At 48.3% G+C, this 24,359-nt stretch overlaps 11 protein-coding genes across 13 annotated transcripts in view; 6 read left to right on the top strand and 5 right to left on the bottom strand.

Moving 5' to 3' along the window:
- The window catches only part of LOC117581236, a 10,920-nt gene extending 5,690 nt beyond the window's left edge, over positions 1-5,230 (top strand). Inside the window, exons 2-5 of the mRNA XM_034268222.1 lie at positions 3,516-3,645; positions 3,718-4,058; positions 4,125-4,290; positions 4,361-5,230. Of these exons, the coding sequence (XP_034124113.1) occupies positions 3,516-3,645; positions 3,718-4,058; positions 4,125-4,290; positions 4,361-4,470 (747 nt within the window). The 3' untranslated portion in view covers positions 4,471-5,230. The remainder of the gene's footprint in view (positions 1-3,515; positions 3,646-3,717; positions 4,059-4,124; positions 4,291-4,360) is intronic.
- Positions 5,231-5,810: 580 nt separating this feature from the next.
- On the top strand, positions 5,811-6,709 carry LOC117581235 (transcription initiation factor TFIID subunit 9). The gene is made up of 2 exons (XM_034268221.1): positions 5,811-6,010; positions 6,074-6,709. The coding sequence occupies exons 1-2, from the start codon at positions 5,860-5,862 to the stop codon at positions 6,688-6,690; spliced, it is 768 nt and encodes a 255-aa protein (XP_034124112.1). The 5' UTR covers positions 5,811-5,859; the 3' UTR covers positions 6,691-6,709.
- LOC117581233 (replication factor C subunit 2) lies at positions 6,705-8,053 on the bottom strand. Its single transcript, XM_034268217.1, has 3 exons — positions 7,856-8,053; positions 6,933-7,800; positions 6,705-6,861 (listed from the first exon to the last, which is right to left on the bottom strand). The coding sequence occupies exons 1-3, from the start codon at positions 7,966-7,968 to the stop codon at positions 6,775-6,777; spliced, it is 1,068 nt and encodes a 355-aa protein (XP_034124108.1). The 5' UTR covers positions 7,969-8,053; the 3' UTR covers positions 6,705-6,774.
- Positions 8,054-8,154: 101 nt separating this feature from the next.
- Positions 8,155-11,133, top strand: LOC117581232 (mitochondrial uncoupling protein 4). 2 transcript variants are annotated; one of them, XM_034268215.1, is made up of 5 exons: positions 8,155-8,646; positions 8,711-9,056; positions 9,661-9,770; positions 9,955-10,443; positions 10,502-11,133. In XM_034268215.1, the coding sequence occupies exons 2-5, from the start codon at positions 8,730-8,732 to the stop codon at positions 10,674-10,676; spliced, it is 1,101 nt and encodes a 366-aa protein (XP_034124106.1). In that variant the 5' UTR covers positions 8,155-8,646; positions 8,711-8,729; the 3' UTR covers positions 10,677-11,133. The 2 variants fall into 2 exon arrangements, with proteins under 2 accessions (XP_034124106.1, XP_034124107.1); XM_034268216.1 differs by lacking the exons at positions 8,155-8,646; positions 9,661-9,770 and having other exon boundaries at positions 8,929-9,056.
- LOC117581229 (zinc finger protein 622) lies at positions 8,693-24,348 on the top strand. 2 transcript variants are annotated; one of them, XM_034268213.1, is made up of 4 exons: positions 8,693-8,703; positions 22,737-23,298; positions 23,385-23,747; positions 23,820-24,348. In XM_034268213.1, exons 2-4 carry the CDS (start codon positions 22,774-22,776, stop codon positions 24,168-24,170), a joined length of 1,239 nt encoding a protein of 412 aa, XP_034124104.1. In that variant the 5' UTR covers positions 8,693-8,703; positions 22,737-22,773; the 3' UTR covers positions 24,171-24,348. The 2 variants fall into 2 exon arrangements, with proteins under 2 accessions (XP_034124104.1, XP_034124103.1); XM_034268212.1 differs by lacking the exon at positions 8,693-8,703 and having other exon boundaries at positions 22,610-23,298.
- On the bottom strand, positions 11,488-13,558 carry LOC117581234 (RING finger protein 121). Its single transcript, XM_034268218.1, has 6 exons — positions 13,345-13,558; positions 13,230-13,264; positions 12,858-13,154; positions 12,563-12,791; positions 12,263-12,498; positions 11,488-12,198 (listed from the first exon to the last, which is right to left on the bottom strand). The coding sequence occupies exons 1-6, from the start codon at positions 13,390-13,392 to the stop codon at positions 12,078-12,080; spliced, it is 966 nt and encodes a 321-aa protein (XP_034124109.1). The 5' UTR covers positions 13,393-13,558; the 3' UTR covers positions 11,488-12,077.
- LOC117581230 lies at positions 13,798-15,158 on the top strand. Its single transcript, XM_034268214.1, has 3 exons — positions 13,798-13,992; positions 14,058-14,160; positions 14,230-15,158. The coding sequence occupies exons 1-3, from the start codon at positions 13,850-13,852 to the stop codon at positions 15,091-15,093; spliced, it is 1,110 nt and encodes a 369-aa protein (XP_034124105.1). The 5' UTR covers positions 13,798-13,849; the 3' UTR covers positions 15,094-15,158.
- On the bottom strand, positions 15,161-15,991 carry LOC117581237. The gene has a single exon (XM_034268223.1). The coding sequence runs from the start codon at positions 15,881-15,883 to the stop codon at positions 15,176-15,178; it is 708 nt and encodes a 235-aa protein (XP_034124114.1). The 5' UTR covers positions 15,884-15,991; the 3' UTR covers positions 15,161-15,175.
- LOC117581227 (laccase) lies at positions 16,217-18,370 on the bottom strand. Its single transcript, XM_034268210.1, has 3 exons — positions 18,236-18,370; positions 17,940-18,160; positions 16,217-17,873 (listed from the first exon to the last, which is right to left on the bottom strand). The coding sequence occupies exons 1-3, from the start codon at positions 18,306-18,308 to the stop codon at positions 16,266-16,268; spliced, it is 1,902 nt and encodes a 633-aa protein (XP_034124101.1). The 5' UTR covers positions 18,309-18,370; the 3' UTR covers positions 16,217-16,265.
- LOC117581238 (putative sulfiredoxin) lies at positions 19,294-20,057 on the top strand. The gene is made up of 3 exons (XM_034268224.1): positions 19,294-19,469; positions 19,602-19,736; positions 19,826-20,057. Exons 1-3 carry the CDS (start codon positions 19,296-19,298, stop codon positions 20,036-20,038), a joined length of 522 nt encoding a protein of 173 aa, XP_034124115.1. The 5' UTR covers positions 19,294-19,295; the 3' UTR covers positions 20,039-20,057.
- Positions 20,163-22,320, bottom strand: LOC117581228 (actin-related protein 8). Its single transcript, XM_034268211.1, has 3 exons — positions 22,197-22,320; positions 21,569-22,136; positions 20,163-21,513 (listed from the first exon to the last, which is right to left on the bottom strand). Exons 1-3 carry the CDS (start codon positions 22,199-22,201, stop codon positions 20,278-20,280), a joined length of 1,809 nt encoding a protein of 602 aa, XP_034124102.1. The 5' UTR covers positions 22,202-22,320; the 3' UTR covers positions 20,163-20,277.
- Positions 24,349-24,359: the final 11 nt, after the last annotated feature.

Raw genomic sequence — 24,359 nt, 5'->3', positions numbered from 1 at the left:
GTTGTATTTGCGTTCCCCCGCTGCCCCCTGCCCACTACACTGTTCTTGTTCAATAAACAAATCATTTGATTTCAATCAAAGGAGTTTCAGGTTTCTCTCCAACGAGCTTCTCGTGTGTTATATAAATTTTTTTTGTATCACTTTGCAGCAACTTCCGCATATCTTTTAGTTCTATTTGTGTTAATACTTTATTTTTATTTGATATTTTTACAACTTATTAAGCTTCTCTTTTTGCCTGCTTTCTGGCCATAATTACGCTGCCGAGGAGATTTGAAGAGAAGTCGCCGCCGCCTCAGTGTGTGGGCCAAAGTGCAAACAGAGGTGCGGCGGCGCAGAAGAGCCATCGAATGAAATGAAGCCAAAAAACAAATAAAAATCTACAACTACTGCTCGTCGTTTGTGCCTCAATGTCGCGGCTCCCACGAGCATTTTTTGTTTGTTTTTTTTGAAAGTAAAACCAGCGTCGAGTTCACGACTGAGGGCATACCCTTTAGGCTTTGATTTTTCTTCCGTATATGTTTCTTTAGGGAATTTAATTCCCTTAAAATCGAAATCAAAAACCGGCATTGCCTTAAAATCCGTCTGGAAATTGTTTATCATTGTTTTTTTTTGTGTTTTTTTCTGTTGCATTTCATCAGCAAATAAATTATTCATTTATTGAAATCTCATGACCCCAGAGACTCCGATTTCTGGTGGCCACGCCCACACACACACACACACACACACATAACGAAACGCAATTGAATTTCCGAATACAAATTCTGACAAATTCTTCTTGTGGGTAGAAGTTGCGCGGCCTTGACTTGAGCGCGTTTTGCCAGCAGCTAGCCAGCAGCCAGCCAGCAGCTGGAATGTTGAAAAGCCAGTGGCGTAGGGATAGACAGCAAGAAGGGGGGGAACCCATAACTGGCATCTGGCATCCTGCTGCTGCTGCTGCTGCTGCACTGCAGAACCCCCGAGACACAGAGACACAGAGAGACATCCAGTTTGGCAGCCACTTGGGCCTGGCCTGGCCTGGCCTGGTCGGGTCTGGCACTTGGAACTTGTGGCTGGTTTTGGCCCCCTACCCCTTCTACCACCCCCTGCTTCGACAACCGACCCACTCCGATTGGCTAATCACCGACATCCGTCGTCGTAGTCGAAGTCGCCAGGTGTTGCTTCAGGGGGAGGTAGCTGGGAGGCTGGTGGGCCTGAGCCTGGGCCTGGGCCGGCTTCCCCTTCCCAGCCCAAAGCTGAAAACTAGTTTTCCGCTTGGGTGTCATAAAAATACTTGTGGCTGCGGCGGTGGCTGTGGCAGCGATATGCTCGTGCTGAACAGAGCGCCGCCCATGCCTGCAGATCGGAATTGGAATTGAAATTGAAATTGGAAACGCTTTATTTCCGCCGATCACTCGCGGATACGTGATGGCAATTTGGGAATGCGAAGAGAGAGCATTTTTGTGGTAAAACATTAAATATTCTTTCCCAAACGCACTTAATGCAGCCTGAAGTCCGTCCTTTACCATTGAGTTTTCAACTGAAGAAGATTTGATGTAAAATATCGATTGAGAAATGGACAATAAATCAAGCAAAGGCATCAAAAATACTACACATTAAATATTTATTTTCTACATTTTGCCAATGCCCTAAGAGACGTCTCACAGATGCTTTTTGGTACAAATTTTCCCTAGATTTTCATCGCTAATCACAATCCATAGACTCTGCCACATAGTTAATGTCGTTTAGAGCTCCCTGTCATGCGTAGCCCCTCCTCCAAATGCAGTAACTTTGTGGGAGATGAATGCTAGATTAATCCACTTAACCAACCGATTAAATCAATTTCCAATTGCTCTCTCTGTAACATTTTTTTTTCAAACAGTAGTCGCCACAGAGTCTGGGCATGGGGATCTCCCTGTCTCCGGTACACACGACTGATTTCTTAATATTTTCCTTTGTTTTTCGTCTTTGCAAGTTGTTGTCTTCCATTTGTTGTTTTCTTTCATACTTGAATGCATTCCCCCCCCCCCTCCCCATTTTCGATCGAATTGAAGGAAGGAAAAGGTGGCGATGGGCGCTGGCCCTTAATTACCCAGCGACGACTTTCATAAGAAAGTTACAAAATGCGTGGCAGAGTGTAGAGCTGTGTTGCATGGGGCACTGGGCATTGGGCACTAATAAAAAAAAGAGCAGAAGGAGGAGGCCCCAGACATAACATTATGCAAGCGAAAATTATTTCCCAAATTTACATAACACCCATAAGATTTGAAAAAGAGAGAAAAAACAACAGCAACAACAAAGACTGAAAGACTGAAATGTTTTTCAATCCGAGCAGCGGTAGCCCCCTTTTGGAGTGGGTCAACGATGCACCGAGAGAAAAGCTCTTGCATACCAAATTGAATTTACATTTAAAATATTACAATGTAAATTAAAAATGAATTTAATTGTAATATAAAATAGATTTAAATCAAATATTTGCATCTCTATGGCCAAAATGTAAGGGAAAACTTGTTATTTTTACGCTCCTTACTCCCGGATTGCATCTGATTGGTATAAGGGATTGAGGTGTCTTTTTGTTGTTGTTTTTCTCTGGGTGTGAGGTTTGCTCTTTTTCGGTTCGGTATTTCCTCCATTGTTGATTTGTTTGAGTGCCGTACCGTACCGTACCGGACATACCATAAACTCAAACACGTTTCTTGACTCGTTCCTCCGCTTCTGCTACTTTTCTTTTTTCATTTTTCTTTATGAATTTGTTGTTTTTTTTTTCTTCATGAAAATGCAATGCGATTGAAAAAACCTGTCTTTAGGGGTCTCTCTCTTTCGTGGTGTCTCTTTGCTCTCTTTTTTTGTGTAAGAGAGCAGCGAGAGACCCCGAAATTATAGAATTTCAAAGACGTGTACGTGTGAAACGTGATAATATTTTGGTTTGTGGGAAGTATTAGGCACCTTTTACGTGCGAGATTCTGACAAAAAATGAATAAAATGAATACTGAAAATGTTCGAAGATGAGACGAACGATTAAGAGATTTGGCAATGATAAACTAGTGATTTATGAATTATGGGATTAATTAAGATGATAACAAAAAAAATATGTATATCCTTTCGGTTATGAGTAATTCTTACAGCATTCGATTTTAAGCGGGCTAGTGAAAAAGTTGCTTAAAGATTTAATATAATGGCAAGACTCTTGGTTCTGTTCGTTCTCCCAACAACGCCTTATGTTGTGGAAACGCACTGTACTTTTGAATGCATTTAATGCCTGAGAGAAACCCCGAGAAATACAGAAAAAGAACCTTGAGCTTTCCCATACGTTTAATGCATTCCGAAAAAGAAACACAGAGGGAAACACAAACAATGGAGAAACGTGCGGAACGTGTTTATATGTCACTCTTGATTTCTCACTCTTGATCGATGTGCCAGCGCTTCAACTGCTATGACGAATACTTATCTTTGCGAACCTCACAGGATTCTTCCGCTTTACCTTTTCTTTATTTTAAATCCTTGACTAATGCTTTGTCGAACTTTATGTTTAATTGCAGGCCTTTGCCTCGAAGCACTCAGATGCCGAGTCGCTGCTGTACAACATGAACACGAAGTATTATTACTACACGAGAACACGTGGACTCTTCCGCATTTGTTATCCGAAGGAGCGGCCACCGGCATCAGCAGGTAAGTGGAAGGAGAGACAAAGGCCTAAGCCGAGCTGCCATATATTAATCTCTGATGTGAATTTAATTTCAGTGCCCACATATCTGTCACCGATTGAGACACACTGCTCGAACATTGACTACTTTCCGCAGGCGGAGGATGAGAAAATTGCCAACGAGGATGCCACATCGAGACTGCACTTGGCCCGCTCCTGCATTGCCCTGTTCATAATTAGTTTTGTGACAATATTCTGTGCATTTTGGACCGGTCTGTCGGGCTGCTGGAAGCGCTCATCGGGCGCTATAACAGCCACATCGATATTGTTGCTGGTCACGTGCCTTTTGGCTGCCGGTGCCATGGGCCTCTGGCATACGGTGGAGTTCTTTGAGAAGGAAAAGGTCGTTGGCGAGGATTACTTTCAGCAGTGGAATACGGTGTGTATAGAGTTCAAAATATAAACCTTTTAGGCGAAACCTTGAACATTCTTTAATCTCCAAAAGGTTCTTCGCGATAATACCAAAATTGCCTACGATTGGTCGTACATTGTGGCCTGGGCTGGCATCGGGACATGCCTCCTGTCGGCCATTCTGCTGTCGGGTGCCGCCGTCTGTCTGCGCAACGAGCGCGAGAAGGAGGAGCAACTGAATCTGCAATATTTGATGCCTGGTATGCAAAGACTCTCTGTCAGACTGTCTGTAATCCAAACTAATGCACAACTTTGTTGCTTCTCTTGCAGTGTACTCGCAGAAGCAGCCACCTTATCCGCCGTATGCCAATTATGCACAGCCACAGATCTATCCAGGCCCCTACTACCATGGCTCGCAATATGGCCCCTACAACTATTAGGACTAGGGAGAGTTCCCCGATGTAAAGAGAGCATCAATCGGCAGAAGGAAAAAGGAAAGGAAAGGAAAGGAAAGGAAAGGAAAGGAGAGGAAAGCATCAGCAGTCAAGGAAGGATTCAACGAAACGAAACGAAAGAAAGACAAACATCAGTAGCCAGTCCTCCCACGTCATCTAAGAAAGAAGAAATGTTTGAGCAATCAGGGTCCAAAATACCCACAAAGACACAGAATTTTTAACACAAAATTACAACATTCTGAAGCGGATAATCTATAAATATGTAATGGGTTTTTTTTTTGTAGAGCTCTAGAGCTATTTAGATTCGATGGAACTTGAAGTCAAAAGGTTGCATCGAAGCTTCTTGGTGCGCAAAACTTGAGTGGCGCCTTAGGAATGTTTTAAAGGAAACGAAAGGGAGATTAAATAAAATAAAATAAAGACAAAAAGACAGACACGACAACAAAACAATAAAGAGTTAATTTATTGTAGCATGTAAAGTACATGTGTAGCCTTATATTAATAATAATAATAATAATAATACTATAAAACAAATGAGAAATCTATGTAATCGTAAGCTGAAAGAGTTTCCGTTTCACGCCACAACCTAAGCCCTACGCCCTACACCTGATCCTTCCCCACACCACCACCCATTGTGTAATGTATATGAATGTAATGCGCGACAAGCTTCAAATTTGTCTTCCAAGTATAGTGCATATTGTATGTAGATCTGTACGTTTAATGAATAAAAGTTTTCTTACGTTAATCCCGGTATCTGGTCTCAAAATTAATTAAATAAACAAAGTGTGCAAAGGGTCACTGGCCACTTTTAATCGTGGAAATATAATTTCCTACCATCAGAGGAGAGCGATTAAACCATTTTGGACCAGAGAATATACATATAAGTATGTATATTCACGACATCTACCCAACTGGAAGACTTTTATATCAATTCCCAGAAGAGTTTAGAAACATAACTCTGTTATGCGGATAAATTAAATATTCAATAATATAGAGGTGGGATTAAGTGGGTTAACTGCCTCATCCGCGGTCACACTAACCATATTTGTTGTATGCTTTATTTTGTTGGTTGGCCTTTTTAGTTTTAAACGTCATTTGTAAGCATTCTAACAAAAAGCAGTCGCGAAAACTCGCAAATCTTTTATAGAACTGATTGGTTAATCGGATAAAATAGTTTTAGCAAGGAGACTCCTAACTAGCTAGTAAAATCAATTAGAAAGTCAATATTTTAGATTCACTTTATATTTACAGTACATTTTGAAAATGCGAGGGTATATTTCGGTATATTTCCGAGGGTCGATATTTATCGGTCCATACTCGGTCACACTTCACATATTGTTTGTCTTAAAATTGTTTTCATCTGTTTTTTGTACGATGGCCAGCGAAAAATCCGAAAAGGCCAAGATAAAGGCTCAGATCAAGCATGTGCCGAAGGATGCGCAAGTGATAATGTCCATACTGAAGGAGCAGAATATCCATGACTATGAGCCACGCGTGGTCAACCAATTGCTGGAATTCACCTTCCGTAAGTGCAGCTGCCGCCAAAAAGTGCAAGTGGAATGACAAAATGTAACAACATTTGTTTCAGGCTATGTGACCTGCATTCTGGACGATGCCAAGGTGTATGCGAATCATGCACGCAAGAAGACCATCGATCTGGAGGATGTTCGCTTAGCCACGGATATGGCGCTGGACAAGAGCTTCACCGGTCCATTGCCGCGCCATACCCTGTCGAAGGTGGCAGAGATACGCAACAGCATGCCGCTGCCACCGATTAAGCCGCACTGCGGCCTGCGTCTGCCCCCCGATCGTTACTGCCTCACCGGCGTCAACTACAAGTTGCGGGCCACAAATCAGGCCAAGAAGATGCCCAAATCGGCACTGGAATCGCGCTCATTGAAGACCATCGTGAAGCCCGTGGCCAGTGCCAATGGGCCGAAGCGTGCCCACTCTGTGGTGGCGAAGCAGCAGGTGGTGACCATACCCAAGCCCGTCATCAAGTTCACGACCACAACGAAGAATGTCTCTGGCAGTGCGGACACGAAGCCGGACACCAGTTCGGGCGGCGACATGAAAATGGAAGTGGACAGCGATGCGGTGGCCGTGGGCAGCATTCCGAGTACCAGTGCCACCAGTGCAGCCGGCGTCGGCTCCGGCGTAAAGCGAGAGCGCGAGGAGGAAGAGTTCGAATTTGCTGCTAACTGAGCAGCGAGCAGAAATACAAATTAATTAATAAGAAATATATTTTCAAACTACTTCCGTAGTAAACAAAAAAAGAGTTTCGATGGTTCATTTAAGTGCCAGAATTATGCAGCAGCCAAGATCCATAATCTGCAAGTACTCGGAGCCACCATCCTGCAAGCGGAAGCAGCATTCCTGCAAAAACAAAGGAGAGAAAGCAAAGCATAAGCCAAGCTGCAACGATTTCAAAAAGTTCATTTACTTACGCCCAACTTCTCACAGATCTTTGCCTTCTGCGGATCGGTTAGGGTCGTGTGATGGACAATAAACTCCACCAATTGGTCCATCATTTGGCCCACACTGTACGCCGAGTAGCCAATTTCACGCACAAACTGCTCGAGGCGCTCGTAGTTCCCGGAGCGGCAGACCTCCATGAAATCCTCCAGATAGTAGTCAGGAATGACGCCAGACATTTCGAACAGGTCGGCAGTGTTGATGGTGTGCTCGGAGCCTTGGAGGCGGAAGCATGACTGGAGTGTGGTTATGGCGCGACGCAGATCGCCGCCGGATATCTTGACAATTGTCTTGTAGGCATCTGGATCGATTTTGACGCCCTCCAGCTCACAAATGTGCTGCAAGCGGGCAATGATTTTCTCCTCGCCGAGCGGCTTGAAGCGAAACTTGGAGCAGCGCGATGTGATGGGCACAATGATGCGCGAGACGTAGTTGCAGATGAGGCAGAAGCGTGTGCTGCTGCTCTCCTTCTCCATGGTGCGTCGCAGCGCGGACTGAGCGGCATGCGTCATCGAGTCGGCCTCGTCCAGGATGATGATCTTGAAGGGTGGCACTGGGCGGCCATCGGGACGCACATGGCTGGCCGATAGCTGGGAGAAGTTCTTGATTTTGGTGCGCACCACATTGATGCCACGCTCATCGGAGGCGTTCAGCTCGAGTATGCGGTCCTTGTACATGTCGCCGAATATCTGGCGCGCTGCTGCCAGGATGGTGCTCGTCTTGCCCGTGCCTGGCGGACCGTAGAGCAGCATATTGGGCAGATCCGCACCCTCCACACACTTACGGAGCACAGCCACCACCTCCGACTGCTCGACCACATCGTCAACGCTTCGTGGGCGGCTGAAATGAACAATAAATAAACATTCCATCTGCATGCCGACTCGATGGAACTTACTATTTCTCCACCCATGGAGCCGGCGGCTTGCGACGCTCCACGGCACCGCCTTGGGCTTTGGCCGAGTTGTTGCTGCCACCGCCAGACTTTCCAGTTTTTAAAAATGCCTGCATCTCAATCAAATTAAGTTTAAAGCAGCGTTTGTTTTTTTGTTAAAAAGCCGGCAAAGTTTTGCCGCGTTTTGAGCAGTGTGACCGTGGAGTTGTCGGTAAAACATACCGTCTGTACCTCAGTACTGCAACGGGGTGGCAGCACCGGCTGATTTGTGTTGTTGTCCCGCGCCTCTTTGGTGATATTTGTTGTTTTGGATGCTCCTCGCCGCGTCTCACCACACTCGTAAAACAGTTGATAAGTGCACCGCGACATATATTCCAAAGGATATAAATAGAGCAGCGTCGTCAGCTGTGGAAACTAACATGATAAGACGTGCCCCCGAGTGGTTATAGAGCGGGAAAAACGCGCGACTATTACGATTCGATTTGTGTTTTTTTGTTGCTCCCTTCCCTTCTGTTTTTTTCTTCTTTTTGTCACACCATTTGACATCGTTGCCAAAACGCTGCCGCTGCTGCTGCTGCTGCCGTTGTTATTATGTAAAATCCGTGCGGAAGCAATACGGTTGGACAACAAACAAAGGCAGCGCATAAGCAACTCCTGGACGCCCAACACAGCCAGCCAGCCATCAGCTGCGTGAAAGTTGAACGCCCAACAGAGGCAGGCCATCAACAGGTCACAGCACCTTCAGACGGGGGGAGCTAATAAGTAGCCATTTCCCATTGCCAGCTGAGTGTTGTGTGAGTATGCGGCACCTACGGACACTCGTTTCTTGATTGACTTTTGAGCTCCTTCTGGTTGCAGTTGCTCCTCGATTGAAGCCATGACTTCGGCCACAGACACAGCGCAAGGCCAGCAGGCCAGTGCCAGTGCCAGTGCCAGTGCGAGTGAGAGTGGCAGCGATGAATCCTCAACCAGTGTCGGAACAGGCTCCACCAGTGGACGGCATCAGCTGCGACCCGTGAAGTACGATTATGCCGATTCCTTTGCCTGCACCTACATTGTCTCTGTGGTGGCTGCCTCTGTGGCCGAACTGGCCACATATCCCCTGGATCTGACCAAGACACGACTGCAGATACAAGGCGAGGCGGCAGCAGCACCAATTACCACAAGCGGCAGCACTCTTGCTCCACCAGGAGCCAAGGGCAATGTGAGTAAGAACCTGTTGAGGTTCAACAAACACTCCTCCTCCCGTCTGTACATATATTGCTTGCCTTTTGTGGGGTTGCTCTGTGGTTTTGATGTGATCTCTGTTGCTTTTTCTGTTCTTTGTATATATTTTGTGTCTGTTTATCTGTATTTGTATTTGTATCTGCCTCTGGCTTTGGTTTATCCTCTAATACTCACCCACACACACACACCTACACACACATGCACACTCCATATACGTATTAACACCTTGCGGCTGCCCACTAATCACTGTATCTGTATCGTGAGATAAGATTCCTTCCCTTTACCGCAAAAACGAATGACGAAAACGCGTAGCGTAGTAGCACTTGGATAATCCACATTTAGTATTTAGTCCATGGGCTGTATCCCTTATCCTTAATGTCTTGATCCCCCACCCATTTGTATGTTTCCACCCATGCCCATGTCCCGTTACCTGTTGTTTGCATTTCCAACACTATTCCTGTGTACGTGTGTGCGTGTTTGAGTGTATACAAAATACTACAGCAACAAAATCTCTCCCCATATATGTATACAAAACCAAAACAAAAACCCAAAATCAATTACCAAATCAATTTACCAACCAGATGCAATATCGCGGCATGGTGGCCACCGCCTTTGGCATTGCACGCGAGGAGGGCGCCCTCAAATTGTGGCAGGGCGTGACACCGGCGCTCTACAGACACGTCGTCTATAGGTGGGCAAAAAACAAAAAAAAAAAAACAAAAAAAATAAGAAAAAAAACTACTAAAAGAGTTCTCATTGTATATCCACACATATCCACATTTGCCTGTGGCATCCTCTGACTACTCTGCTAGCAGCAGCCTTCAGGCTTCAATTGCTTTTGTATTTAATTCGCATTCGCCTTCTCTATACTGCAGCGGTGTGCGCATCTGCAGCTACGATCTGATGCGCAAGGAGTTCACGAAGAACGGTAGCCAGGCATTGCCCATATGGAAGTCCGCTTTATGCGGCGTCACAGCCGGTGCCGTGGCCCAGTGGCTCGCCTCGCCCGCCGATCTAGTCAAGGTTCAGATTCAAATGGAGGGACGACGCCGTCTGATGGGTGAACCACCGCGCGTCCATAGTGCTGGTCATGCCTTCCGTAAAATTGTCCAACGTGGCGGCATCAAGGGTCTGTGGAAGGGCAGCATACCGAATGTACAGCGTGCCGCTCTGGTCAATCTGGGTGATTTGACCACCTACGATACGATCAAGCATCTAATAATGGACCGACTCCAGATGCCCGACTGCCACACCGTCCATGTGCTGGCCTCCGTGTGTGCGGGCTTTGTGGCGGCCATTATGGGCACACCTGCGGATGTGGTAAAGACGCGCATCATGAATCAGCCCACAGACAACAAGGGAAAGTAAGTGGCCGCCAAAGGAATCTTTTTCGAAGTGTTCTTTAATGGATTCTCTTTTTAGCGGTCTGCTCTATCGTGGATCTGTGGATTGTCTGCGACAAACTGTGGCCAAAGAGGGTTTTCCAGCGCTGTACAAGGGATTTCTGCCCTGCTGGATAAGAATGGCACCCTGGTCGCTTACCTTTTGGTTATCCTTCGAGCAGATACGCAAAATGATTGGAGCTTCTGGCTATTAGGAAACAAAAACAACAAAGCCACAAATATAGTACACACACAAAACACGTTACACGATACATACACTACATATGTGTGAGTGATTTGTTGTTGTTTTAAATCTATATGTATATAATACACACACACACACACACACATTCAGACTACCTATGTATCTGCTACGTTAAAACATTCGTTCGTTCGTTGTTTTTGTTTAATTTGCGACTCTAGAAATCTAGAAAATAAGCCCAAACGCCTGGCTGTCTGTCTGTTCCTCAAGTTTTCCCCTCGCAGGACAGAGAGTGAGCAGTTTTCAGTTTTGCCAGCAGCTCTTCTTCCATCCCCCTTTAAAGCTGTAAGCAATCTAAACACTATTTCGTTTTCCTTCTTTTTGTTATTGTTGTTTGCCCCCTGAGCGAATTATAAAAGTCTACATATATATATATACAAATAAAGAGAGAGACAGTTGTTATTTTGAAAGATATTTTGGTTGCAATTATTGGTTCTGCTCTTCTATCACCAATGATGGGAGACAACACTCAATTTGGTGTGCAATTTCTGCAAAATGCAATGCACCGTTAAGAGAGTGCAAGTCTTCTGCCGTTCTGCCCACCCAGCTGTTTTAGTCCACTCTGCTTGTGAAAGAGACAACAAACATTTTGTTGTTGGTGTGCGTTTTGTGCTTTGACAGACAAGATCCACGAGCACTGTCGTTTGCATGACAATGCACCGTTAAGAGAGTGCAGCTCCGCTCGCGCTCTCTCCCAACCAGCTGTTTCAGCCAGACAACAAACACTCTGCTGTTGGGTTTTAGATCTCAATATTTTCTTCTTATTTCTTTTTGGTAAATCTCGTATCGCGTATCCAAGTTTCCAGGTTCCAGGTTCCAGTGGTGCCATCAAACAAACAGAAACAGGCAGAACAAAAAAAATTGTATACATACTAATGTTAATCCTGAGGGACACACACATACATACATACATACATACATACATATATGTACACAGACAGATGCATACAGGCTAAGTATATAATATATATATCTCGTATATATCTAAAATTGCAATAACTTTTACATTTTAAAACACTGCATAATGGAAACGTACAGTTAGGTGTACAGGTGTCTGTGTGGACGACATCCGGCTGTCCAGCCTTTCTTCCGGATGTTGCAAAAAGCCAAATAATTCCCTATGGTTTGTGTGTTTGTGTGTGTTGCGGTGCAGTGTGTGGTTTGTGGTATGCTTATGGGGAATGAATGGGCAAGAGCGTGCCTCCTGTGCTCTACCCCCCCTAGTATTGGTCTCTGTTTTGGTTTTGGATCCCTAGTATGGTGTGGTGTCAGCGAGTCGTGCGTGTGCTGCTTGAGGCAAAGAGCTACATTGGAAAGGGTGGTGCAGGTGCTGCTGCTGCTGCTGTGGCTGGACTTATTCCAATCCCAGCGCCCAATTGATGCCTAAAACTATAAAGAAAATGAGCGGCTGCCAGGCCACCAGCCAGCGGATCCAGTCCAGCAAACGGCCATACAATACATGCGGTTTTTCCCATCTGCACAAGAAAAACATTTAAGATTCGTATGCTATAGGGTCAAAGACTGTTCTTGTTTGCTTACGGATGGCGAAACATTTTCTGTAGATCAACCTTCTCCTTGCAGTAGGGACAGGTCTGCTTCTTGCCGACAATACACCAGCCCCGTATGCAGAACTCATGGAATACATGATTGCAGGACAATTTGTATGTGTTCTCAATGACGCCCTCCTCCTCTTCTGAAACCAACAACTGATTGCCACACACAGCGCACACATTCTGCTCCAAGTGGCGCGTGGGTATACCCTGAGGGGCATAGTACTGTGGGGTAAACAAATCCAATTGAAAGCTGAACAAACAGGGAGAGAGAATGAAGAACACTTACGCCAATGGCTGCTGCCATTTTGTCTGAGCATATTTCGGATATGTCGCGACCGAGCACACCAATGTAGAGGCCATAGAAGCAGAACATTAGGCCCACATCCATCCAGATATTTGGCGGCTGTGAGAACAAATAGTTCATGCCCATAAAGGCGGCCATGATGACGAGGTAGCCAACCAAGCCGAGACCATAGCTCAGCTTGTAAATGAAGTAGAACCATTTGTAGACGAGTCTGCGATGGGATTGATTACTTGATTACCGGCAATGGGAACGGAAATGGCTACTGGGAATGACTCACCTGGGCGTTGTGCCTTGGATGGGCTTGCTTATCGCACGGCGCATAACTAGCGCCGTAATGATTGTGAATATCCCCCAGATTACAATGAAACGTATCCAGCCAAAGAAGCATGAGATCGTGAAGGGTATAATCCACATGGCCAGCAGGGTGATGAATGAATAGGATCTGTAGTGGCGCTTCTTCCACTCCACCAGAATGACTTGGGCAATTACCACGGTGACGAAGAGTATGATCACCATTTCCGAGTGCATTGCATCGTGGCCCCTGTGCTTTTCCACCATCAGTTGGTGTTCGGCCCTGTAAAATCGAGCAGAGGGAAGACCTTAGCCTGGAGACGGGCAAAGGGTGGGTCTCTCTTTCTCTCTTACTTACCGCATGCGCTCCTCCGGCGTCATGTCGTCCAGGGACTAAAGATATAAACATGAACACCATCGTTAGGCTGCGAGTGGGCCAGGCCACATAGCCCGGTGTGGCCGAAAAGACTCACCTTATTAAGGTCCACAGGAGCATGCAGATCCATGTGCTGTTGGTACATGTCGTTGTTGACTCTGCTGTATCCTACCGCTCCAGCTCCTGACAATCTAAAGCGTCGCCTGCGTTTCAACAGTATCTTGGCGACGTTTTTGTTTTAATTCAATTTCCGTATATTCTTGAAAAATAAAACAAATAATTTGATACTGTGTTTGTGTGCGTGACCACAAGTCACGGTGTTGCCATTTCGCATGACACCTGACGGGAGAAGTACATAGTTGGCATGTCAAATTCATTGAGTGGCATATAAATAAAAGAATCATACTCGGGCGCAATGTCAATAATATATTAGATGTTAATTTCAGTTATTAATTTGATTTATGTAGATTTAATTAGACATTTTCTAATATACGCAGGCGTTGCCACCTGACAGACTCACTGCCGTTAGCCAGCACTGCCATGCCAGCGTTATTTGTTTATTTTTGATTAAAGAAAAGTAAAGAAAGTAAAAAAAGAAAGCCATGCAAGTAGAGCACTGGGGAGCCATGCCCGAGGACGATGAAGACCCCGAAGACCAGTCCGACAAGCTAGTGCCCATATATGCCAAAAAGCTCATGCTGGAGGAGATACGCCAGCGCGGTGAACTCGAGCCGGAGGAGAATGAGTAAAAAAAAAACAAGTTTCAGCCAATGGAAGTGCTATGTTAATTGTTTAAATATCGTTTTACAGGCATATAGTGGAGCTCAACAGTTCCCTCGTCACGCAGACCATCGAAGTGATGAAACAAACGGAGGTGTTGCAGTCCCTCATCGAAACTTACTCCAATAAAAACGTAAGCCTGGATCCGCATTGCAGCATTACATCATTACAGATTTGATTTGATTGCTTTGCTTGCTTGCAGGGTTCTTCCAATTACCTGCTCAATCCATGTCAAATGATACCTGAGGTGGACTTTCCGCCAGAAAATGCTGCCGACCTGGTGGGGGAGCAAAAGTTCCAGAAGCCCATCTGGTTCATCCCCACCGCGGACACAGCGTACTCGCGCGGCGATCCCCAACACCATCCACAGATATCGATCAGCGCCTGTCGCCAGGCATTGCGCAAGGTCATGTGCGGCATGCTGCGGCTGGCAGGCTTCACCGACTGCTCGGAGTCGGCCATCCAGCTGCTGACCGATGCCAGCGAGGAGTTCCTGCGCAGCTTCATCTGCGAGTATCGCGCCTGCTACGATGTCGATCCCAAGACACGAAAGTCGACGGTGCTGCAGCTGCTGCCGCTCGAGCGAGCGCACACAGCGCTGACGGGGACATCGCTCACCCAAGTGCACAACTACTACAAGCACAAGGTGATCACGAGGAATCGCGTTGAGATTGGGGAGTTCAACAGCGTGCTGCAGGACTACGACCAGCTGATGAAGGAGAGCCAGAGCAGCATGCAGCGCCAGCAGGAGTTCAACAGCAGCGACTTCCTCAACATACTCGACAACAGCACGACGGGCAGCAACCAGAGCATGGGCAACATTGTCGGCGACATGATGCAGGACCTGGGCGGCGGCTCCAGCAGCGGCGGCCTCTCCACCATGACCATTGGCAACGTCTCCCAGCAGCAGATGCTGTACGGCCTGCTCGACTGCCAAGTCTCTACCTCATCCTCCAATGTGCCCAGCTCCAGCAGCATGGGCACGGGGAATGCCAGCAATGGCAACGGCAGCACCGGCAACGGCAGCAGCAGCAGTGCCGGCTTCCAAACCAACTTCGATTCATAGTTAACAATCAAAAACAATCTGAATAACAACTTTTCTCACTTATCTACTAAACATTGATCGTTCGCTTTGCTTTGTTTTGCTTTTATTTCTTCTTTTTTCTTCGGCGTATCTTTGCTTCGTTCCATCTGTTCTGCAGCCTGCGCTCTGTGAATTCGTTGAGTGGATGCAGCGCTTGCAGCTTGTGGCCCTGCTCATCGGTGGCCTTGTACTCGAAGAGCTTACCCTGTCGTGGCTTGCTCTGGGCCCAGGCCAGCGTCTCCTTGCCCTCCATAATCGACTCGCCACTAATGGCCACCGCGGCCAGGGCCAGCGTCTTGGCGGCGCCCGTAGAGCATTTGTCCTCGCTCAGGGTGCGTCGCTTGATGGTGGGCTTCTTTTTTGGACCCGGCGGTCCTGTATCCACTATTTCGGCGCTCAGGTAGCAGTCCGCGTAGGACACGAGCCTCACATGGTCGTGGCAGGGCTCCGCTGCCTCATCCGCGGATTTCTGTTCACAGAACTCGATTTGATTTTGGATAATTGAGCTAAGTTTTCGCCATATGTGGCTTTGCATTTCTTCGGTGATGTGCAGATCGCTGGCTGTGCCTGCGCCAGCATCCTGCTCGTCCAAGTGGCGTTCGCTTTTGGCCGGAGGAGCCGCCAGCTTTGGGTCTGCTGTTGCTGCTGCTCCCTTCTGGAACATGGCATTTGTGAGCAGTGTGTGATCGGCGGCTTCCATGAATTGACGCATTTGTGCGTCATCCTCGTCGGAGTCACTATCAGCGTCAATGGGTTGCTTTTTAGCGGGCATTTTAGTACAAAAATCTAATTATTGTTGTCCATTTGTTGACATTTCCCGTTTGGTTACACATGTGCGCTGGCTGTTGCTGTTTTGCAGCACTGATCGGTAATGTGCAGAAAATTAAAATGGAAATATGTGAATCATTTAACAAACATGATGGGTATGGCAGATATATGAATCATTTAACAAACATGTTGGCTCTGGTAGATAATCAAATATCTATTTCGTTGTAGTCATTACCACATGTAAGATCGAATCAGCTGCAAGCTGATGAGTCCGTACTTATGTATTACGTTGTACAACACGAACTAATAGCCCGCCCAAAAAGTAAATAATTTGAAATGCCATCGTTAGAATATTATTTTATTAGTGCAAACACACTGTGCTGTGATCACGAAACGGAACTGCACAGCCCACAATTGCTGACGGGACACATCTTCATCTCGACATCCTCGCCGACGCGCACCACAGCCGCCATACCGTTCTCCGAGTGCGGCGAAATGTGACAGTGGAACATCCAGTAGCCGGGACTGTCGCTGTAGAAGCGTATAATTGTGTAGCCAAAGGCTGGCACCTGCACCGAGTCCTTCAGCGGAGCACTGCGTCCGCGACGCGGCAGCGGCGTACGCCGATCGATCTCCTCGATCTGCCCAATCTTCGCCTCGCCCAGCACGCCCATGGCCACCACGCGGAACGTGTAGCCGTGCAGGTGGATGGGATGCGGCGTGTTCGACCTGCTGGATATCACAAACTCCACATTCTTATTCGCCGGCACATGGATGACATTCGAGCACTGGCAGTGCCGCTGCCTGCAGTTGAATCCCATCTCCGCCTGCTGCGAGCTGTTGCAGAAATATTGCCCGATGCCCAGGTTGCGCGTCTGCAGCAGCGACATCTTCGGCATGCTGAAGCTGATGTCATCCATCTGGAAGCGGAAACCCTCGCCGGTGGTCTGGAACGCGTTCATGCTGGTGTAGAATGTAGCCGCTGGCTGCATCACGGGCTCCGCGCGCTGCGCATTGAGCGTGGACAGGGATATGCTCTGGGCAGTGTCGTCGCCCAGCTCGTTCAGCATAATGCCAGGCGCATCGTAGGCATAGCTCAGGGTGTGCGTGTCCAGGGCTCGCGGATCAGCATCCTGATAATGGAGGACAGCCTCCTGGTGCAGCTGATTCTTCGCACAGAAGCTGTAGCCCTTGATGCGTATCCAGTAGTTGGCCACCTCCTGATTGGCATGCAGCACAAAATCGAATCTCTCCGCACCGTGCAGCATGATCTTCTGCACCTGCACGGGCTCGATGTCATTGCCATCGCTGGCAATCACCACCAGATCGTGATTGTCGATGCTCAGGCTGATCGGGCAGTTGGAGACGCCATTGAAGATGACGCGAAAGCGATAGCGTCCGCCGCGTATGACCGGAAAGTGTGCGTACAGAGTGGGGCGCACCTTGCTGCCCTTCTTCATGTTGCGTCCCCTGCCGTTGATGAGAATGTTCTCGGCCACGCTCTCCACGAAGTTGTGCACCCAGTCCTGGACCATGATCACGTGCTCCGTCAGATCGAAGTCATAGAGATGGGCATGGGGATTGAGCTTCGCGGGCTGGCGCACAATCAGCGGCCCCGCCAGCCCGAAGGCACGCTGATGCTCGGTGTGGCTGTGCCACCAATTGGTGCCGCCATGATCCACCTGAAAGCGATAGCGAAACGCCTGACCGGCCTCAATCGGGTACTGGGTGACGTGCGGCACACCGTCCATGAACGGCGTGAGCCGCTGATGCATGCCGTGCCAGTGGATGGTCGTCGTCTCGTGCATGCTGTTGATCACATCCGCCACAATGGTGTCCCCAAAGCACACCTCAATCGATTGGCCAGGCAGGCGGCCATTAACCACCATCACGCGGGACTCCAGACCATCGGCATACTTGCAGTCATCGGTGGCGGAGACCTTGGAGCTGTCAATGTACTCCCTGCCATTGGACAGTTTGAAACGATATTTGGACTGTGAATGAAACGTTTGATTGATGGATGATTTGATTGATGTGCATAAGGGGAAGTCCCGTCCCACCTGTAGCAGACGCTTGCAGGTCGCTGCCATGGTGTCGTCATAGTGGATAACCAGATAGTAGTAGCATATCATGGGCTGCTGGTCCACGCACTCGCGCTTGCAGGGATGCTGCATGTCCTTGCCGGCATAGCGCCACTGCGAGGACTCGCTGCCCTTTTCCAGCTGTGGGTACATTTGCATTATCCGCTCGTACTTGCTCACAATGCGCTTGCCACTGGCATCTGCAAGAAACAAGGCTCAAGGATTAACATTCCAATTCTTAGCCAGAGATTTATCATCCATCCATCATCCATCACCTTGTATGCCGTAGATTTGCACAAATATGAGACAACAAACTGAAACGAATGTTTGCAACGAATTGAGTTTCATTCTTTCGGTATAAATGTGTGGAGTTATGGAATGCTAAATGCTCATTTGCGGCTGCGGCAGAATGCCAAACGTAACTGCTAATGAGTTTCCGGCATCGGTTACCTTTTGTAAGGCAAAGCGCGAGGCGAAAGATAATTATTCCAGAGTCAGACAGCAGCGGCACAGAGCCACACAATCGGTATTTGGTGTCGACTTGTCCTACAACTCGTAACAGTTAATTGAAGATTGTTCGCAACTGCCTGAAGACAGATTCGAGCAGAGATATCCAACATACAACAACTTCTGACGCTATGAAAGATCTCGAATTTGCGCACTGATTCCTGGATAACGGGGAAATACCCTGTGCACATTGTCCCACATTTTAATGTCTGTCTGGCCTTGACGGGCCAAAACAATCTGCAGCAATCAAATGTTCTTCTGTTGTGACTGTTTTTACATTTCAAATGCGCCATTTGAATTTCGCCAGTGTTGGTCAGCGTCGGTTGATTAGCCGCCGCCAACTGTCAAAATGCACTCGAAGATCGTTTGTTTTGTTTGCTTTAAATTTGTATGCAGAGAAGTGAAAGAGCGAGAAATTACGTGTAGCATCCGCTATCAAGTACAGCACACCTTTGCTGCCTAGTATAGTACGAGGTACACACATTTATCTTCTGATAGGGGACGCTGAAAAACAACCACCAGGAATATTGCCAGCGTAGATTACACATTTTAATTTCTTCTTCTGACGCTGTGCTAATCAAAAACAAATGCCCACCAGCGGAGCCTCAAGAGCAGTACCTCCCCCACCCCCCTGTGCATCGCGCTGGCCACAACAAGGCGAAGGAGAGTCAACGACAGCGTTGATTATGCAGAAAAAAAAGAGCAGCTAAAGAGTGCAACAAAACATATTCACTGCGCTAAATACACATAGTACGTACAGCACATACCGTACGGTACATATACATATGCATATGCACGAGTAACGTACATGTACTTATGTATGTATGTATGTACATATACCGCACAGTAAAACAAGTTTCAACGCCGCAACGCAAAATAGCTTTCAATTGTCGCTGGCGGTGCGCCATGAAGTTCATTAGCCATTTCATACGGGTATCGAGCAGACGCATTCCTCCATTCCTCCACAGAATCCAGTATCCAGTCCACACATTCCACATCCAGGTAAGGTTCCAGCCATGCAGTTGGCATGGCAACCCTGTGCCAGCCAGCGATAACGGCTCTAATTGCTCATGTTGTTGTTGTCTGGATGCAAATTTCACAACATTTTTGGTTAAATTAACTTCTGCCGCACAGAGACGCGCCATGGAAACGACAGTGCATTCAGCGGGTATAAAAGATGTCTATGATGTACCGATGAGTGTAATCCAGCGTCCCATACCCTCCATATTGGATGAGCAGAAAGTGGTGTCGCTAATGGAAACCATCAAGGTGAGTCGCACCACTCGATCGCCACAAGAAACAGGCCTACTTATCGCTCGCTCTCTCTCTCTCTCTCTCTCTCTCTAACTCTTACTCAGGGCGAGACCAGCGAGGAGGAGGTGCCACCAATTGACTTGCTGTGGATAACGGGAAACGAGGGCGGCAACTACTACTTCAGCTTTGGGGGCTGCCATCGATATGAGGCGTACAGGCGCCTGCACCGTGAAACCATAAAAGCCAAACTTGTGCGCTCCACACTGAGAGATCTCTACCACTACATGGGCTCCAGTGCACCAATATATTTAGCCTAACAATGTTTTCGATTTTAAATACATTTTGTTGTTCTTTGTTGATAAGCAGCCTGTTTGAATTATCAAAAGAGAAGCCTCTGCCGACACGCTGTTGGCTTGGATTGCTGCTGCTCTCTATGGTTCATTGTGCTTTGGTTGGCATCTTTATTTGTACTACTAACTACCACTTTTACTTAGTTTCTACTTACTTAGATCCTTAACATATTCGAAATGCCATGCAGCAGGTGGGGTGGGGGGAATCACCAGAGGAAGGGCGAACGCTCGCGGAGCAGCCGGAGACCGTGACGATTCCAGTCCACCTGCGTTATCCACAGCTCCCTGGCACTCTCGAGCACCGACATTATGGCCGCACCCTTCCATGCCACCATGCCCGCATCCATGCCCTTGGTGAACACACTCACCTCGATGCCGGGCTGCACCTGCTGGCTGATGCAGCTCTGCAGCCAGGCGGCTAGGCCTGGTATTTTTGCGCTGCTACCCACGAGCAGAATGGAGCCGTACATCTTGCGCTTTGTCTCGCTGGTGACGCAACGTCCAATGGCCTCGAGGACGGCTTGATCCAGTGGCATCACCTGCCCCTGGCCATACTGATACATTCCGTTTGTGGTGTCAGTGAAATGCTTTTGGCTATGCCCCCCCATGGCCATGCCGTTCGACATTGGCTGATCATCCTGATCGACCACATTCAACTCCTCGTCATCGGCTGTGATCGGTGGCAGGGGGCGTGGCTGGTTGAGATGGGGTGCAACGATTGCATCCGCTCCACGCGCTCCGTTCTTTCGGGCCGTCTCGCGCAGATACTCGGCATCGAAGCAATCTTCACAGTCGTACTCCTCCTGGGGCGGCTGCTGTGTGAGGGCCTTTCTCGCCTTGCCCGTGATGTTGAGCAGTTCGGTGTGGAAGAAGGCGAGCGGGGCCATTATTGCCTCGTCGCCCACCTGCAGGGTGTAGCGCAGCCACTGGCCATTCTGTTTCCGCAGATGGAACTGCTTCTCCTGGGCCCCACACACCTTGGCATTGAGGTGACAGAAGCGCTCCTTCAGCTTGTCCATTAGCCGGGCATCTACATAGCTGTCCTGCACGCTGCACTCGCGATACGGGAAGCCGCACTTGCGCAGCAGCATGAGCAGCACCTGGTTAATGTCACCCCCGCCATACTGCAGCCGTACGCGGGAGTGCAGCTGGGAAATGCCATCCTCGATGCAGGCAATCGATGTCTTTTGGGCGCCAATGTCCACCACACAGCCGAAGCCAATGCCCGCCCCGTAGGTGGAGGCGACACTGTCCTGCACCAGGAAGCAGCGCTGGAAGCCGAGACGCTGCAGCAGCAGGCTCATAAATTCACGCAAGTGCCGCCGCACGTACACATCGTTGACCACCAGAACGGCCGAGTGGCTGCGAAGATCACGCAAATGGATCTTCAGTCGTGCCTCCAGAGCATACGACCAAATGCGCTCCATGTGCTGCAACGTACACTGCAAGAAACATAAACATAAATCATTGACTCCTGAATGGTTGCGCTTGGCTTACCTGCAGGGAGCCACCTTTCTGCCTGTGGACATTGAGTTCTCCCCGCTGGATGGGGAAGTGGATGTCGTAGTCGCGGGCATCGAAGGTGCTTAGCCTCAGGATCTGTTCATCGAACAGCACCGATGCGCTACGGTCCAGCCACTGCCTGTTCCGCTCTTCGCTGAGATTCCCAGGCGGCGGTATCTTCTCGGCCACGCTCTTCCGATTGAAGTGGGCCAGCTGCTGGGGCGGCGTGGCCACGCGCAGACGCTGCTTGTCGTCGATCACACAGTTCTGAAGTATGCGCGACGCGATTAGCCGCTGCTCCTCGAACTCGACCTGCAGCTGGGCGGGATTTATGTTGTCCAGCGATGGGAGCATCGGGTCGTGGTAGGGCCAGTCGCCCTCCTGGTGCTTGCGCTTGTAGGCGACCGCATGGAGCAGAGTCAGCGGATTGAGGTCACATGCCCGGCCAATTCGCAAATGCTGCGACCCCGGATGTATCACAATTATTTTGGGTGCATCCAGTGGCTGGACCTGTTGCGACGCCTGCAGGCGCCCACTGCTGGTGCTGCTGGCGCGTGACCGTCTGCAAATGTTTTCCTTTATTTCCCAGCCAACTTAGGTGCCAGTTCAATAGTGTACTTACTGCATTATTTATACTTTTATGGCTGGGAGCCGCAGCAGCCTGATGAAGAAATTTCTCACGGTATATTTCTTCGGCATCGCGGGTGCGTGCAGTGTGACCGCATGACTCTCAGAAGTATATCTACTCGTTTTCAAAACATACCGTAAGTATACCGAATCGTAAATCGTTTTGTTCGATTTTGATATTCTTTTTAATATTACTAGCTATTTGGGACTCCAAGCACTGAAACTATAATTTTCCGCGATTAATGAATCAATTTCCCAATTAGATTGGCTAGTTTTCAGGACATTCTTTTGTGGATTGTTAACAAAATGTTCTTCAAACCAAAAAGGTGAATATGATTTTATTCGGTATTTTGCGTCATATTTCCAAGTGTCAGGCGGTATATTTGATCGATAAATCAGCTGACACACTGTTAAGGAAAGAACGTGGTTGCTGTTTTATACGATTTATCAGGCACAAATACACATACAAAGTCCCCTAAACTAGACGTTTCTGTTGTGAAATTAAAAGTAAACGATTTAGAGACACCTCGAACAGATTCCCGTGCATATCCGTGTGTGCATTGCATCCGAAAATGTCGCAGTTCACATGCCTCAATTGCGATGTGCGTTTCGCCACTGCTGAGGTGCAGCGCGAGCACTACAAAACAGATTGGCACCGCTACAACCTGAAGCGGCGCGTGGCCCAGCTGCCTCCGGTGACGGCGGAGGAGTTCCAGCAGCGCGTGCTGAGTGCACGCAGCGCCACCGAGTTGGCCCTGGAGGAGCAGAAAATAAGCACTTACTGCAACGCCTGTCGCAAGCAGTTCGGCAGCCAAAAGGCGCATGACAACCACCTGAACAGCAAGAAACACAAGGAGTGCCTGGTCAAGTTTGAGTACCAGCAGATGACGGCCAGTGCCGGCAGCAGCAGCACAGTTTCGGCCTCTGTCTGCACCAGAAGCGTGGTGGAGCCGCGTCCCCATCCTGCTCTAGCCGCCGCCGCTGCGGGCAAGGGCCGTCTGGCGTTCGCCGAGCGTGCCAAGCAAGTTGATGGCGAGAACGTTGACGATGACGAAGTCGACGATGATGAATTTGAGGATATCGATGAGGAAGAGGAGGTAAGTCTTTTACTCGAGGTGGCTAGCGACAATCAAATTAAATGCTCGTCTCTATCTCTCTCTCTCTGTGTCTCTTTCTTCCACAGGTGGACTCGGATGAGTGGGACAAAATTCCAGAGAATCCGTTGACGGAGCGCGATTGTCTGTTTTGCAAACAGAGCAGCGAGGATATGGTGGAGAACTTGAAACACATGTCCGTGGCGCATTCCTTCTTCATACCCGACACTGAATTCTGCACCGATCTGGAGGGTCTGCTCTACTATTTGGGCGAGAAGGTTGCCAATTACTTTGTCTGCCTGTGGTGCAACGATCGTGGCAAGACCTTCTACTCGCTGGACTCTGTCCGCAAGCATATGGTTGACAAGGGTCACTGTCAGATGCTGCACGAGGGCGTGGCCCTGGCCGAATACGCAGATTACTATGATTACAGCGAGAGTTATCCCGATAACGTGAGTACATTTTTGCTTCTTTCTGCTTAACATGTTCACATGTTCTCCCCGTTACCCCGCACAAATAAACAGAAAGACGGCATGGACATCGATGAGGAGGTGGTGCCCGATCTTCTCGATGGCGATGAGTACCAGCTGGTGCTGCCCTCAGGCGCTGTCATTGGTCATCGATCCCTGTTGCGCTACTACAAGCAGCGCCTGCATCCGGAGCGTGGCGTGATCATAAAGAAGTCCGACCGCAAGCTGCACCATGTGCTCAGCGAGTACCGAGCCCTTGGCTGGACCCAGACCCAGCAGAAGGCAGCGGCCAGCAAGGCACGCGACATTCATCTCATGAAGCGCGTCCAGTCCAAGTGGCAGATGAAGCTCGGCACCAAGGCCAACAAGCTGCAGAAGCACTATCGTGCCCAGATCCTCATCTAAGCCAGGAACTGAAGTCAGTCCCGCCGCTCATAATCCCTTATTCCCTCTGCAAAAGAAGTATCGATGATCGTTGGGTGTGTTTTTTTTTTTGTTTTGCTTAAATTAAGCATACGTAATTTCTTTTGTATATTACTAGCGATTTCTCTTCAAAATAAAATTACATAATTTAAATTAACAATTAAATACAGT

Source organism: Drosophila guanche, unplaced genomic scaffold (assembly GCF_900245975.1).
Source record: "Drosophila guanche unplaced genomic scaffold, DGUA_6, whole genome shotgun sequence".
Lineage (NCBI taxonomy): Eukaryota > Metazoa > Arthropoda > Insecta > Diptera > Drosophilidae > Drosophila > Drosophila guanche.
The sequence above is the reverse complement of the archived record's forward strand: the minus strand, read 5'-3'. Positions and strand labels throughout refer to the sequence as shown.